The 13,673-nt window shown below is 43.3% G+C and overlaps 1 protein-coding gene across 1 annotated transcript in view; it reads left to right on the forward strand.

The window, feature by feature from the left end:
* SAFB2 (scaffold attachment factor B2) overlaps positions 1 to 13,673 on the forward strand; it is a 29,685-nt gene that overhangs the window by 1,826 nt on the left and 14,186 nt on the right. Inside the window, exons 3-11 of the mRNA XM_070373854.1 lie at positions 3,611 to 3,675; positions 3,764 to 3,967; positions 6,201 to 6,263; positions 6,975 to 7,002; positions 7,924 to 8,434; positions 8,862 to 8,911; positions 9,419 to 9,519; positions 12,097 to 12,246; positions 12,335 to 12,447. Of these exons, the coding sequence (XP_070229955.1) occupies positions 3,611 to 3,675; positions 3,764 to 3,967; positions 6,201 to 6,263; positions 6,975 to 7,002; positions 7,924 to 8,434; positions 8,862 to 8,911; positions 9,419 to 9,519; positions 12,097 to 12,246; positions 12,335 to 12,447 (1,285 nt within the window). The remainder of the gene's footprint in view (positions 1 to 3,610; positions 3,676 to 3,763; positions 3,968 to 6,200; positions 6,264 to 6,974; positions 7,003 to 7,923; positions 8,435 to 8,861; positions 8,912 to 9,418; positions 9,520 to 12,096; positions 12,247 to 12,334; positions 12,448 to 13,673) is intronic.

Consider the following 13,673-nt stretch of genomic DNA (forward strand, 5'->3'; position numbering starts at 1 on the left):
CATGGGATCTCAAGAATCGAACTTGTCTTCATGACTGAACAACAATTAAAAACATTACAGCTTTCGTTTCTAGGATTAAAAAAGAACTAGCGTAAGGCACAGTCTTAAAAGCTGCCCCGGCTGACCTGAGCAACCAGATGCACCTACTTGTCTTCCTGGTTCAAAAAATAGGACTTAAACCAAGGAAAATGACAGCAGGCAGAGACCCAATAGAACCCAACTTCTTTAGGGTCCAAAATAGGTTGTTGGAACATTTGCATGTTTTACTAGTGTGATATTTTGTTTTCAAATCTAAATATAATTCATGTAAAATTCACATGTTTAAAGTGTATAATGCTGTGCTTTTTAGTATACTCACAAGATTATGAGGTCATCACTACTCTTAGTTCTCGAACATTTTCATCATCTCAAGAAGAATCACCTATCCCCCATTAGCAGTCAGCTCCCACATCCCCCTGCCCCCAGCAGTATCTAATTGAGGTTTTGTCTCTAAGGATTTGCGCATTCTAAACATTTCATGTAAGTAGAATCATACAGCATGTGACCTTTCATGTCTGGCATCCTTCACGGAGCATCGTGTTTTTAAGGTTTATCCATGGTATAACATGTATCAGTGCTCCTTTCCTTTTTATGGTTGACAGCAAAAGCTTGGGAACCTCACTAACAGTGGTTCTCATTTTCAGAGTTTACTGTGATAAGGATGGTATAATTTGCAACTCCCATACGATGGGCTCGTTGTCTTGAAGGGTGCTGCACGAAAGTTTTTACAGCTGTCCATGTCCCATTCACCTAAAAAAGTGCTAATTTCAGGCAGTGGGATACAGCTGCTCAGAAAGTAAAAAGAAAAGACTTTGTGTTTTCTGCAACTTCTATTTATATTTTTCACAGCTTTTTCTAACAGGATGACTTTTCCACAACTCAGTGAACTGTTTAAATCTTATGCACCTGTTTTGAAAGGTTAAATTTTTGAGTTAGGTTACATTTAAAGGGGTTTACGTTTAAAACACTGGTATCTTTTCAGTGCTCGTGAAACTGCCTGTATTTCAGCAGAAGACATGGACCGTTGAAACAAACCAATCATGAGGGATGGGTCTACAGCAGGAAACATACAGATAGCCTGTTTGTACTTTTCTGTTAAGTTACCCATATCTGAAAATTTGGTTTTGAATAGCTGAAAGTTTAAACTTTTTTGTGTGTAGATGCTCATTTTAAACTGTGAGGTTAGGCTTATTCATCAGAATGATTTTGGCTCCTATAAGGAATCTTTGAATCGTTAGAAAAACTTAGTTGACTGCTTCCAGTACATGTCTGAATGGGTTAAAGCATAGGTCAGCTCAAAGCTACTTGGAGTTAGCATTGTGTCAGGGAAGCCTTGATAATAATTACTTTTGGTGTAAAGTGAGTGTACCAGTACAGGTTGGGGTTAGAAAGGCACTGGTACCTTTCTTTTTCACAGAAGTCCCCAAAGCCCAAGATCCTGGGGCAGAGAACAGCTCCTCCAGGTTGTAGAGCTAGTGTGTTTTCCAGAGGGGTCTGGGCATGTGCTTAGTTATACGAAGTGTTAGGTCCTCATGGTGTCCTGGTTGAAAATTAGGTCCTCAAGGTTACTAGGCATCAGCCAATAGATTTCCAAAGTCCGCCACAAAGTTGGACTGATTCTGGGAATTCGTGAGTAACCACTGCCTTTCAAAAGTGAAAGGAAGCTGAACTTTGAAAGTTTCATTGCAAGTCAGAACTTGAGTCCTTTTCCCCAACTCATCTAAATGGGCAGAACTGCTGAAAACTGGGTGTGTTTTGAAAAGATCATTCTAAATTAGGTTACGTTTGGGATTAAAATTGGATAGTCTGTGCCATTCCCCTGTTCTGTTCCCCCACCCTTCAGTTTTTAGTCAAGACCCATCCCTTGGGATTGGGGTGCAGCCTGTGTGCCCAGCGTTTATCTTTGTCGCTCCCACTTAGGGTGCTTTCTGGTGAGGTTTTTTTGGTCTGCCTCTCTCCTGTTTACCTTCTTCATGGGCACTTCAAGCTACTGTTTGAGGCTTGAGAAATTGGGTGTGGTTATCAAGCATTTTAAATAGTGTGTTTCAAAAGGATATGCCCAGTTCAGATATAATGGGAGGTGGGACAGCTCAGTTTTTGAGTCCCAGCTTTGGAGCAGAACCAAATTCTCCTGTCAAATGCAGATAATAAACCTGCTGGCATTGTGAGGGGTATTAAATAATGTGAAGAGCGCAGTGTGTAATAAAACCACATTTCTTGAGTAATCATTGATAATAATGGGAAATGAAATACTTAGGATATTGCAGTTGGCATCTTTAATAAATGATTGAGGTTTCTTCAGACTCAACAAACATAGAGTTATGGTTGTGGAGGGTGGGGTGTGTAGGGAGAGCGATGGAGTGGTGGTTTGGGATCAGCGGATGCAAACTACCATGTATAGGTTGGATCAACAAGGTCGTACTGCGTAGTGCAGGCAGCTGTATTCAGTATCCTGTAATAAGCCATAATGGAAAGGATGTGAAAAAGAATATATATATGTGTGTGTATAACTGAATTATTTTACAGCAGAAATTAGCACAACATTGTAAATCAACTAAACATCTATAAAATAAAGACTGAGGCTTCTTAAGTTGCAAAACTGGCATGCCACAGCATTTTGCAGACTCAGCAATGTTGATAGGTTGAACTTTGTGGTAGGGTGCTGTCCTTCGTGTTACTGTGTGCTGGGCAGCATCCTTTGCCGCTGCCCACTACATGCCTGTAGCACTGCCCGTCGTAACACTAAAAATGTCTCCAGGCATCACCCTGTTGCAGCCCACATCCCCACTGACCCCCCCATACTGGCCTCCCACATGTAAACATACGCGCCATGGTTTGCGATTCTTGGGGATATTAGTCTGTATACGCCCTTTAGAACAGGTCACCTTTGTTTTGCACGTCCTAAGGGGAATTCTAGAATATAGGTATGTACATTTTTAAAGCTGTTGATAACAGGGAGCCCAAAGATTTTACTTTCCTTCTAAGAGTTTCCACTTTCTTTTCCTTCCAGCCCCATTGGGAATACCTGGCATCGCTCTCAATAGTCCTTTTGCATTCGCAGAGCCCAGGGTGAAAATAGACTTTATGGTAGCCTTTGCCTTTTTGCCTTGAGTGGAAAAAAGCTTCTGGGCTGAAGAATGTCAGAAAGCCAGAGGCTTGATGCAATGGGGTGGAGCGAAGGGGAACTCACAGGTCTGTTGTCCAGCACACACTCTTAGGGTGTAGTTCTTTGGGTGCTGTATGGACATGACTTTTTTAATTTAATCATTGGGAAATGCCTGTTTTTATCCTTTGCTCATTTTTGTTTGAGGATGTTTGTGTTAGTTTGAAGTAGTTTGGAAACCTTTTGAAGCTTTGGCTATTTTGTTCAGAATCAAAATACTTTGATGGTATTACAGAAATTCTAGATCTTACGTTCCAGTTGAGACAAAACTGTACGTGATAGACGAACAGTCACATTCAGCTTCCTTGTATCATGTTCTCACCAAGACTGAGCTGCGTCGTCCTGCAGAAGCTAATTACAAGGCCAGAACCCAAGTGCTCTCTGACTGAACAATTTTTCTGTTATTAGAACAAAAGGCAGAAGAGGAAGGCACTGAAGACAATGGCCTAGAAGAAGATTCCAGAGATGGGCAGGTAGATGCCATGACAACAGAGGGGGCGGCAGGAGCTCTGCGTCCCGGTCCACCTGGTAGTTGATGCCTTTCGTCGTCCCTCGTTACAGGAGGATATGGAAGCAAGTTTGGAGGGTTTGCAGAGTATTGACATGATGGACGTTAATGTGTTAGAAGAAACCGAAGTTGAGAACAGCGCTGCTCCAGACTTCGGGGAGGATGGCACTGACAGCATCCTGGAATCCCTTTGTGAGAGCAAAGACTACGTGGCCACGCAGCTGAGGGAGCTCCCGGCTCAGTTCACAGGACACGCTGTAGGTAACGCAGTTGCGGTGCAGCACGCTACAGCCCTGGGGCTCCTCACTGTTTGTGTGCGCTTCAGCCAAGACGGAACACGGTGATGGTTGGTTAAATAACACGCAGCTAAATCACCATTTGGTGTCTAAATCTTGGCGTTAAATTGCATCCATTTAAACTCAACACAGATCAGATGTTAACTAATGGATAACTTCTCTGTAATGCTGGAGAATATTTCTGTAATTGGGTAGGGGATACATTCTTAGCATAAGTCAAAAGTCTGACACTGTTGTTAAAAGTATTTTCTTTGAAAAGAAAAGAAGTTTAAAAAAACTATAGAAAGATAAGAAAACAGAAACAGTTCATAATCTCACCATGCAGATAATCCTGTTGATAGTTTAAATATGTATTCCATGTATGAGTTGACAGTTGTTAATTAAAGGATGTGAACTACAGTGAAGAAAAGTCTTTGTCGCCTAGAAGAATCCCTCCAGTTAAAGGGATCCACTGTTAAACTTCCTGTGTATGAGGGAAGACTTCAATTGTCTTAAGCAACATCATAGTGCCAGCTTTTCACTTTGTGTTTTTGGCATAAATTTTCGTGGTGGTCCTCCTGGAACTGGTTGCCAGTTTAACCTCACCACTTTGGCATGCCCAGCTGTCTTAGTTTGGTTTTATTTAAGGCATTCTAGCTTTAAACTGGAAAAGAAGTACCCTTAAAGGACTGAGCTTTACACCTTTAAGGTCAAAAGTCACAGATTCAACACATTGCCACAGCTTGACATAGGCTAGCATGGAGCTTTGGTTTATTCTCTCTGTGTGATCCTATTGTGTGTTAATTATTTCCATAGCATAGACTTGACTTCTTGGTTAATGGAAACATCCTGGTCATAAGTTTCAAACCTGGGGTTTTCCTGGCGGTCCATTGGTTAGGACCCTGTACTCCTAGAGCAGGGGGCATGGGTTCAGTATGTGATTGGGGAACTAAGATCCCGCATGCTGCATGACCTGCCTTTCCCACCCTGCCCTCAAAAAAGTTTCAAACCTAAGAAAAAATCTTTAGGGAGGGATATTTTTGTATTTCACTTAAAAAGTTAGAAAGCTTTCAGATTTAATAACCTTTAAGATACTAGTTTTCCTTTAGCATGCTGTGCTGTGCTTAGTCACCCAGTCGTATCTTTGTGACCCCATGGACTGTAGCCCGCCAGGCTCCCCTGTCCATGGGGATTCTCTAGACAAGAATACTAGAGTAGGTTGCCATGCCCTCCTCCAGGGGATCTTCCCAACCCAGGGATTGAACCCAGGTCTCCCACATTGCAGGTGGATTCTTTATCATCTAAGCCACCAGAGAAGCCTAAGAATACTGGAGTGGGTAGCCTGTCTCTTCTCCACGGTATCTTCCTGACCCAGGAATTGAACCAGGGTCTCCTGCGTTGCAGGCGGATTCTATACCAGTTGAACTACCAGGGAAACCCTTTGTTTAGTGTAGTAGATGATAAAAAGAAAACAAGTTAAATATTTGTTTTAAAGTACACTAGGCGAAAGTGCCAGGTTATTGTTATTTTAAAATAATTGGTACCAAGTAAAATCAGGAATGTGGAGTTCACTTTCCCTTTGAGTCAGCTTCAGAAATCTGAGGCTGGGTAGTGTATACTGACCACCAGTGTGGGGAAACTGCCTGGAGAATGAATCTGCTCACTCGTTCAGTTGGTGCTGCCAGAGTGCTATCAGAGATGCTGGGGCTGCCTGATCCTGGAGCGGGCCTAGAAACAGGGAGGCAGGTGATCAACAGAGTAACATCATCCCCCCCTTTACCCACGGTTTTGCTTTCTGAGGTTTCAGTTACCTGTGGTCAACTGGGGTCTAAAAATATTAGATGAAATAAACAATTCTTAGTTCTGAATTACACGCCATTTGGAGTAGCATGATGAAACCTTGCGCCATCCTCACCGGGACAGAAATCATGCTTTTGTCCAGTGTATCCATGGTGTGTGTACTCCCTGTCTGTTGGTATGGAAAAACATGGTGTTTAAGGCCTGATGCTGTCTGAAGTTTTAGATAGCCACTGGACTTTGGGGACATATCCCCTATGGCTAAGGGGCAGCCACTGGGATCCAGCAGTGGGTTTGCAGATGGCGTTTGGCATCGTGAAGAAAACAGATCTGTAGGTGGCCTGGAGAGTGGTGAGGTGTGGGCCTTGGCACTCATAATTCTGTCTCTGCAAAGAGGTCTTGGCGTTTTTTCTTTCAGGTTGATGGCGAAGGCTTCGAGAACACTTTGGATGCTTCATCATTGGACTTCAAAGTGCCTCCGGTAGGTTACTCTCTGGTTCTGCATGGCTAGAAACCTGACATGAGTGGTGAATTTTCCACAGTGAAAAAGAATGAGTGAGTGTGTGTGTGTGTGTGTGTGTGTGTGTGTGTAAACAACCCATTGCACTTTGGTCCTGAGGGATGCTTAGCATAAGCAGGTGAGCTAAATTGTCAGGGTCAGGGTTTGCAGCCTAGTGGGCATGGTGTTAATGACCAACGAGAATGTAACCAGAAGGAAGAAGTGCAAGTGATTGGGTTACACAAACACTAAAGGGCTTCCCAGAGGAGTTTCTCTGTCAGAGTTGAGGTCTGGCGAGCCATTCAAATTAGCCAGTTGAAAGGGTAAAGAAGACTTTGGGGCCTGTTGCAAGGATGGACAAAACAAGGTGGAAGCGAGGTGGAGGGCTGCAGAAATAGGTGGGCTGGACTCCCAAAGCGCCGGAGCTAGTGTCTTCAGTCCAGGGTGGAGTTAGGGAGAGCCGTCCAGCAGGGTGGAGAAATGGTTTTGTTGACACGTTCCAGTTACACATAAAGTTCCATGTTGGGAGAGAGATTTTTCTCAGATCTGGTGTGATGTCTAAAGCAGTCATCTGTGTGATCTCTGCCTGGACTGGGAAGTTGTTGCCAATTGCAGAGGCCTAACTACAAGGGGGGATTGGACGGGCTAACATTAAAGTGCTCTGTGAGTTTTGTCTTTTCTTTTTCTCAATAGGATATTGAAGAACCTCTGTTGGAGCCAGGTACTGATAAGAGAAACACAACAGTTATGGTTTGAAAGTCTTCTCACTTTTCTTTTAAAGCTGTTTATATATATTAAGCTTTTTTACGGTCTTATGAATTATTTTAATGGTGGACAATCCAGATCGTACAAGGATCAGAGATTGGAAACCCATTCGTATCACCAGATCTATGGAAGTGCTGTTCTGGTTTCTGGAGGTCAGATATGTTAAGTGAGATGTAGTGATGACTTTCATCTCTCTAACCATGTAGAGTGGCATTTAAGTACTTCCCCTGCCCCACCTTCCCCGGTGATTCTTCCATGTGTTTCTACACATGAAGCAGATCTTGTATTATTTCCTGCAGTCATTTAGATTAATGCAGTGAAGGTAGGACAAAGCGATGGTCAGGGCACTGATTGCCTGAGAAGTGACTGAATTCCAGAAGAGGAACCAGAGTTTCTCCACGAAAATTCCCAACGTGTTGGTCCCCTTCTGGACTGCATTTGTCTCCTCCGGCGGAAATTTCTGGTTTTCCTATTGGACTGTTCTGTTAAAAGAAATTCAAAGAAATTTGAAGGTCGAGCTGTCCTTGAATGGTGATCGCGTTCAATTCAGCACCTTGGACACTGGAAAAATAAGGAGAAGACCCATACTTGAACAAAAACATGAACGAGACTGTCGAGAAGCTGTCACACTGTTGTAGGTGTTTAAATCTGTGGGGGCCTTTTCTCTTCCATGTAGCATAGAGGCTTACTCTATAGTCGGTCGGAGTGCAGGTAGTGTAACCAGTGTTGAGTGTGTGTACCCGCGGGTTTTCCAATCTCTGTGTAGCTAGCAGTTCTCTTCGTGTTAGTGTGGCCGCCGTGCCAGTTCCGCATTTGTGATTGCTTTATTTCCCTGGTAATTAAACCTTGTGCCATTCTATTCCTGTTAAATCCGTAGAAAATGAGAAAATACTCGACATTTTGGGGGAAACTTGTAAATCTGAGCCAGTAAAAGAAGAAGGTTCCGAGCTGGAGCAGCCATTTGCACAGGAAACAAGTAGCGTGGGGCCAGACAGAAAACTTGCGGAGGAAGAGGACCTTTTTGACAGCGCCCATCCGGAGGAGGGTGATTTAGATTTGGCCAACGAGTCAACAGCACACGCTCAGTCGAGCAAGGCAGACACCCTGTTAGCGGTAGTGAAAAGGGAGCCCGTGGAGCAGACAGGCGATGACGAGAGGACGGACTGTGAGCCTGTAGGGCTAGAGAAGCCAATTGAGCAGAGTAGTAAAGCCTCAGAGCACACGGAAGCCTGTAGCGAGGAGGCCGCGGAAGCGCCCCCGGAAGCCTCAAGCCCGGACCCCGGGGATAGCAAAGAAGACGTGAAGAAGTTTGCTTTTGAAGCTTGTAATGAAGTCCCTCCGGCTCCTAAAGAGTCCTCAGCCAGTGAGGGCGCTGATCAGAAAATGAGGTTTGTTTTTTCTCAGTTTTAGACCAGACGCTATCTCCTTTTCATTGGTCGTTTAATGACACACATGAGCTGTTTTTCTGCAATTGGCCAGCCAGACTGATGCAATTGTAGTTTACCTCTAAAGAATGTTTGATTTCTCTTTGTGTATTTTTAATGGGTGATTTCAGTTCCTTTTGTTTTCCTCAACCTGCTATGGTTGTGCTCTTAAATTGTTAAGTGTTATCGTCAGCTAAATAGAATTGATTTTTAAGAATCTGACATTGTATTGGGGGGAGGTGAGATTTCCAATATAAGCTTGCAAAGGTGCCTGTTAAAATTTTATTTCTGACTAATTTTCTGGTAGGTATTCAGTCTTAGCACATACCATACTTTTGATTTAGTTCTCTTTTATTTTTTCTGTACGAGTAATACTAACTTTTATCTCTAGCTCTTTTAAGGAAGAAAAAGATATAAAGCCAATCGTTAAAGATGAAAAAGGTATGATTCAACTTACATGTCAGGGAGTCACCTTCGGATCTCTTATTTTGGGAGGGAGGGGTCTGCAGGAATCCACAATTTGGATCCAGTACTTGGTTTTTTTATGGATTACGGAAATTAATCAGCTAGCTAATTGTATCTTGAGAGACTAATTTTTAAATGTTGGTGAGCTTCTGAATGTATGTTTTTGTTGAGACTCATTTATGGAATGGTGAAAGTCCTTTTATAGGACAGGTATTTTTCTACCTGTAAAATGATAGAATTTTAGAAACTGTTATCTTGGTCATGAGCTGATCATTGAATGCCATTTCAGTTTGTAACTGACATAGGTGTGATTAATCCTCGAGTAAGAAAATTCAGTTTTTGTGATCTAGATTTTTCATTTTCTGTCCCATGTGTTGGCAGTAATTAAATTCTTGAGTCAGAGGAATCAAGGTTGGATTGCGTTAGGGTTTAAGAGAGGGCTGCAGTCTCAGGAGGCCAAGCATAATCATCTCCCTCCTGCAGGTCGAATCAGCAATAGCTCTGGAAGGAATCTGTGGGTCAGTGGACTGTCTTCCACAACTCGGGCAACAGATCTGAAGAACCTCTTCAGCAAATATGGAAAGGTACGCTCCCCTAATGTGCTGCCACCCACCTGGGCTTGGCATATAGGTTCTCATTTCCAGTTGGGGGAAAAGAAATAGACAAGAACAAAACCTTGGAGGTGAGTGGAACCTAACCAGTTGTGGGTAGTAAACCTTGTCTCCTGCTTGAGAGTGGATGACAGGCGGAGCAGACAGCTTGTAGGTGCTGCTCAGAGAAGGTGTGTAAAACTACAGTCTCCGTGTCCCTGCTGTGCTTTCCAGCTTCTCTTGAACAAACTGTCTTTTAGCCAATACCAAACTGGAAACTGGGACTTCCCTGGTGGTCTAGTGGTTAGGAATCTTCCTGCCAATGCAGGGGACACAGGTTCGATCCCTGATCTGGGAAGATTCCACGTGCTGTGGAGCAACTAGAAAAAAACACTGGCAGCTGGCATGCTGAGTTTCTTCCCCTTAACAGTAAGTGAAGAGTTGGTCTCCATATATCTTCTAGCATCTTAAGTACATAGTTGGAGAATTTGAACAGGATGGTGGCTTAAAAATAAATCAACTCCTGGTCACGGTGGCAGGAGGAAAATATTACAATTCAGAAACTTCTGAGAAACATTCAAGAATGATTCTGTTGTCGTGGAATTAGCTAATGAAGCAGTCTCCTGGTCTCCTGGGGGTCCGTGGTGGGTGGGAGAAGTCAGCAGAGTACCACTCAGCAGCAGGAAGTGGCAGGGCTTCCAGGTCGCTGTGCCATCTTGGCTGCCCGGTCATCATTCCTTTGCTCAGGGCTTTGTTCCTTGATGAGAAATTAGGGACTGAAGCGGACAAGACCCTGAAGAAGCATTTGGAAGGACGTAGAATGCTATTATGCCAAAACCTATTTATTCACTTACTTACAGTCAGGCACTGGGCTTCTCTTGATGATTCAGTTGGTAAAGAATCCACCTGCAATGCAGGAGACTCTCGATTTGATTCCTGGGTTGGGAAGATCCGCTGGAGAAAGGATAGGCTACCCATTCCAGTGTTCTTGGGCTTCCTTTGTGGCTTAGCTGGTAAAGAATCCGTCTGCAATGAGGGAGACCTGGGTTCAATCCCTGTGCTGGGAAGATGCCCTGGAGAAGGGAAAGGCTACCCACTCCAGTATTCTGTCCTGGAAAATTGCATGGGGTCTCAAAGAGACATGACTGAACGACTTTCACTGATTGTAAAGCTGAAACAGATAACAAGGCATTGTTCTAGGTCTTAACATCTGCTGGAAAATAACTTACTACAACATGTCATATGTATGCATTTTTAAGTATATTGAAGATTACTGTCTGCCATCATTGTATGGTAGAAGGACCTAATTTAGACTTGGAAGGTGGACTCAGTGATTATCACTGAGGATGTGATGTTTGGGCCAAGACCTGAGTGTTGAATGTGCCTGGCCGTTGGACCAGGGCAGCAGGACTCAGGAAGGCCGTGCAGTGGAACTGGGCCCTGGGACTGGGTGTGCAGACAGAGGCTTGATCTTCAAGAAGCTTGATGGCGGCGGAATCGGGGAAGGGGCGCCGACAGGGAACTGGGCACTTTCTGTGCTGTCTTTTTTCACTTGGGCTTACCTGCCATCAGAAGTGATGCCTTGGCATGGCTAATTAGTTGGATGGAATGCTCAAATGACCCAACCCCTCACTTTGAGGAGAGGGGAGAAGGCAGAACTTCATCTCTGATGTGAGAACTGACATCTGTGTCCCTCTCAGCAAAGGCTCTTTCCCTTTTGGCCCTATATGGGGTGCTTTGGATATATCGGGGCTTCCCTTTGCAGGCTGGGCAGTGGTTCTCTATCCCTATGTGGAAAACCATGAATGTCAGGGTCTGCTGGGACCCTAGGAAGCATGGGTCCCCTCACCGTCTTAGAGCTGGATACAGGAGGTCCAGAGAGGAGCGAACTTGTTCTCATTGACCAGCTGAGTCAGAGGAGGTCAGAGCCAAAGCCCAGGCTCACGTGTCTCAGGCTCTCTGTGTGTCCCAACCCTCATTTCGAATGTCCTTTGGGAATATTTACATTTGACACGAGCATTGGTATAGTGGGCTTTAAGTCTGTCGTCTTGCTTTGTGCCCTGTTTTTTTTTTTTTTGGTGGGGGGGTGGCTTATACTTGTTTTATCTGCTTGACTTTGCATTATGTGTTTTTGATGATATATGGCTAATTAGCTGTATCTGGTATATGTGACTAGTTTGCATTCTGATTCCTTTCATTATTAGAGTTTTTTCTTGTCTTGATGTGGGCATTCATTGCAATGAACTTTCCCCTTAGAACTTCTTTTGCTGCATCTTATTGTATTTCTAGTTTCATTTGTCTCAAGGTTACTGAAGTTGTGGTTACTGACGTCTGTCTTTAGCTTTTCTTATTTATATTGTCACTGTGAGAGTTGATTTTGTATCAAAAGCAATTGTATTTTGACAGGTCAGGATTAATTAGAAGTACTTTAATAAATCCTTGCAAGGAACAACAATTTCAGAAAAGTGCAAACAAGTAGAAATAATTCTGATGATCAATTAATTGCAGGTAATTTTTGACACATAGTGTGGTTATTTTTATGAGAAAATTAGAGTACCCTTTCTCATGAAGGTTGTTGGAGCCAAAGTGGTGACCAATGCCCGCAGTCCTGGGGCTCGGTGCTATGGGTTTGTCACCATGTCAACATCTGACGAGGCCACAAAGTGTATCAGCCATCTCCACAGAACTGAGCTTCATGGAAGGATGATCTCTGTTGAGAAGGTAAGGCCGTCCTTGCCACTGGAACTTGCAGGATTCATAGGCCAGAAGACCTGGTCCCTGAGCCATTTCTGTCTATGTTGTGTTTTAGGCCAAAAACGAACCTTCTGGGAAAAAGCTGTCTGACAGAAAAGAGTGCGAAGTGAAGAAGGAAAAATTGTCTAGTGTTGACAGACATCATTCAGTGGAGATCAAAGTTGAAAAGTAAGGTGCTTTTTAAAAACCTTTCTTTTGGGAGGATGCCAAGTGGCAGCCACAGGGTCATCAGCTCCTCATTTAAATCTCAGGTGGTTCTTGCATCTTAATATTCATGTTCAAATCACTGAGCCAGTGATTTGCTGTGATAAAGAATCCGCCTGCCAATGCAGGAGATGAGGGTTTGATCCCTGGGTCAGGAAGATCCTCTGGAGGAGGAAGTAACAAACCACGAAGTAACAAACCACTCCAGTATTCTTGCTTGGAAATTCCCATGGACGCAGGAGGCTGGCAGGCTGCATGCAGTTCATGAGGCTGCAAAGAGTCAGACACGATTGAGCACAGCATAGAGATTTATGTTCAAACAAGTTATTTATCTGTTGAAACAAATAACAGACTGAAAGACCTTTTGGCAAGGCAGATTTGAACTGAGTGGGTCCACTTACACGGGGAGCCTTTTCAGGAGTAAATAACGATAGCACTGTGGAGCCGAAGTTGATTGAAACTGCAAATGTGGAACCATGTGGATAGGAAGGGCTGATTATGAAGTTAAAAGTTGACTTTTGACTATGTAATGGATCAGCACCCCAAACCCCACATTGTTTAAGAGTCAGCTATATTTTTACTTCATTCTTGACATTCTGAGCTGTTGCACGGCCTTGCAAACCTTGAAATCTTTCCTGATCCACATTGATTTTTGTGCAGTTCTTATATTTTATCACAGTAACTGCAGAAGCCCAGCTTTCCAAAGCCAGTGTTACCCAAAGGAGTATAGCCTGATTTCATATTGAGATGAGTAACCAAAAGCTCCTAGTTCACCTAGCATCTGACATAAAGCGAATATTTGTCTTCAAAATTTAAAATATCCCAGGGCACTTGTGAGTTGACCCATCCTGGTGTGCCTTGAACTATAGTTTGGGAACTGCAGGTCTGAGGTACTATTTTTATAAAGGAGGTGATCTGCATCTTTAATCAAGATGAAAACAAGGACAGATCTTTCAAAGCAGGCATTCCCTGTTGATACTTTTTTTTTTTTTCTTAAAAACTGAAGGCAACAAAAAAACAAATTAATAAATAATAGCAAAAACAGAAATAAAGAAAGCTGTCCTTTTTTCATACACAATCTTCTGGAAATTCTGTAAAGGACTAACAGCATCCTTAAATTATTATTAGCAATATTGGTGGATGGACCTAGAGATTGTCATACTGAGTGAAATAAGTCAAAGAAAAACAAA

The sequence above is a fragment of the Bos mutus genome, chromosome 7, assembly GCF_027580195.1.
Source record: "Bos mutus isolate GX-2022 chromosome 7, NWIPB_WYAK_1.1, whole genome shotgun sequence".
NCBI lineage: Eukaryota > Metazoa > Chordata > Mammalia > Artiodactyla > Bovidae > Bos > Bos mutus.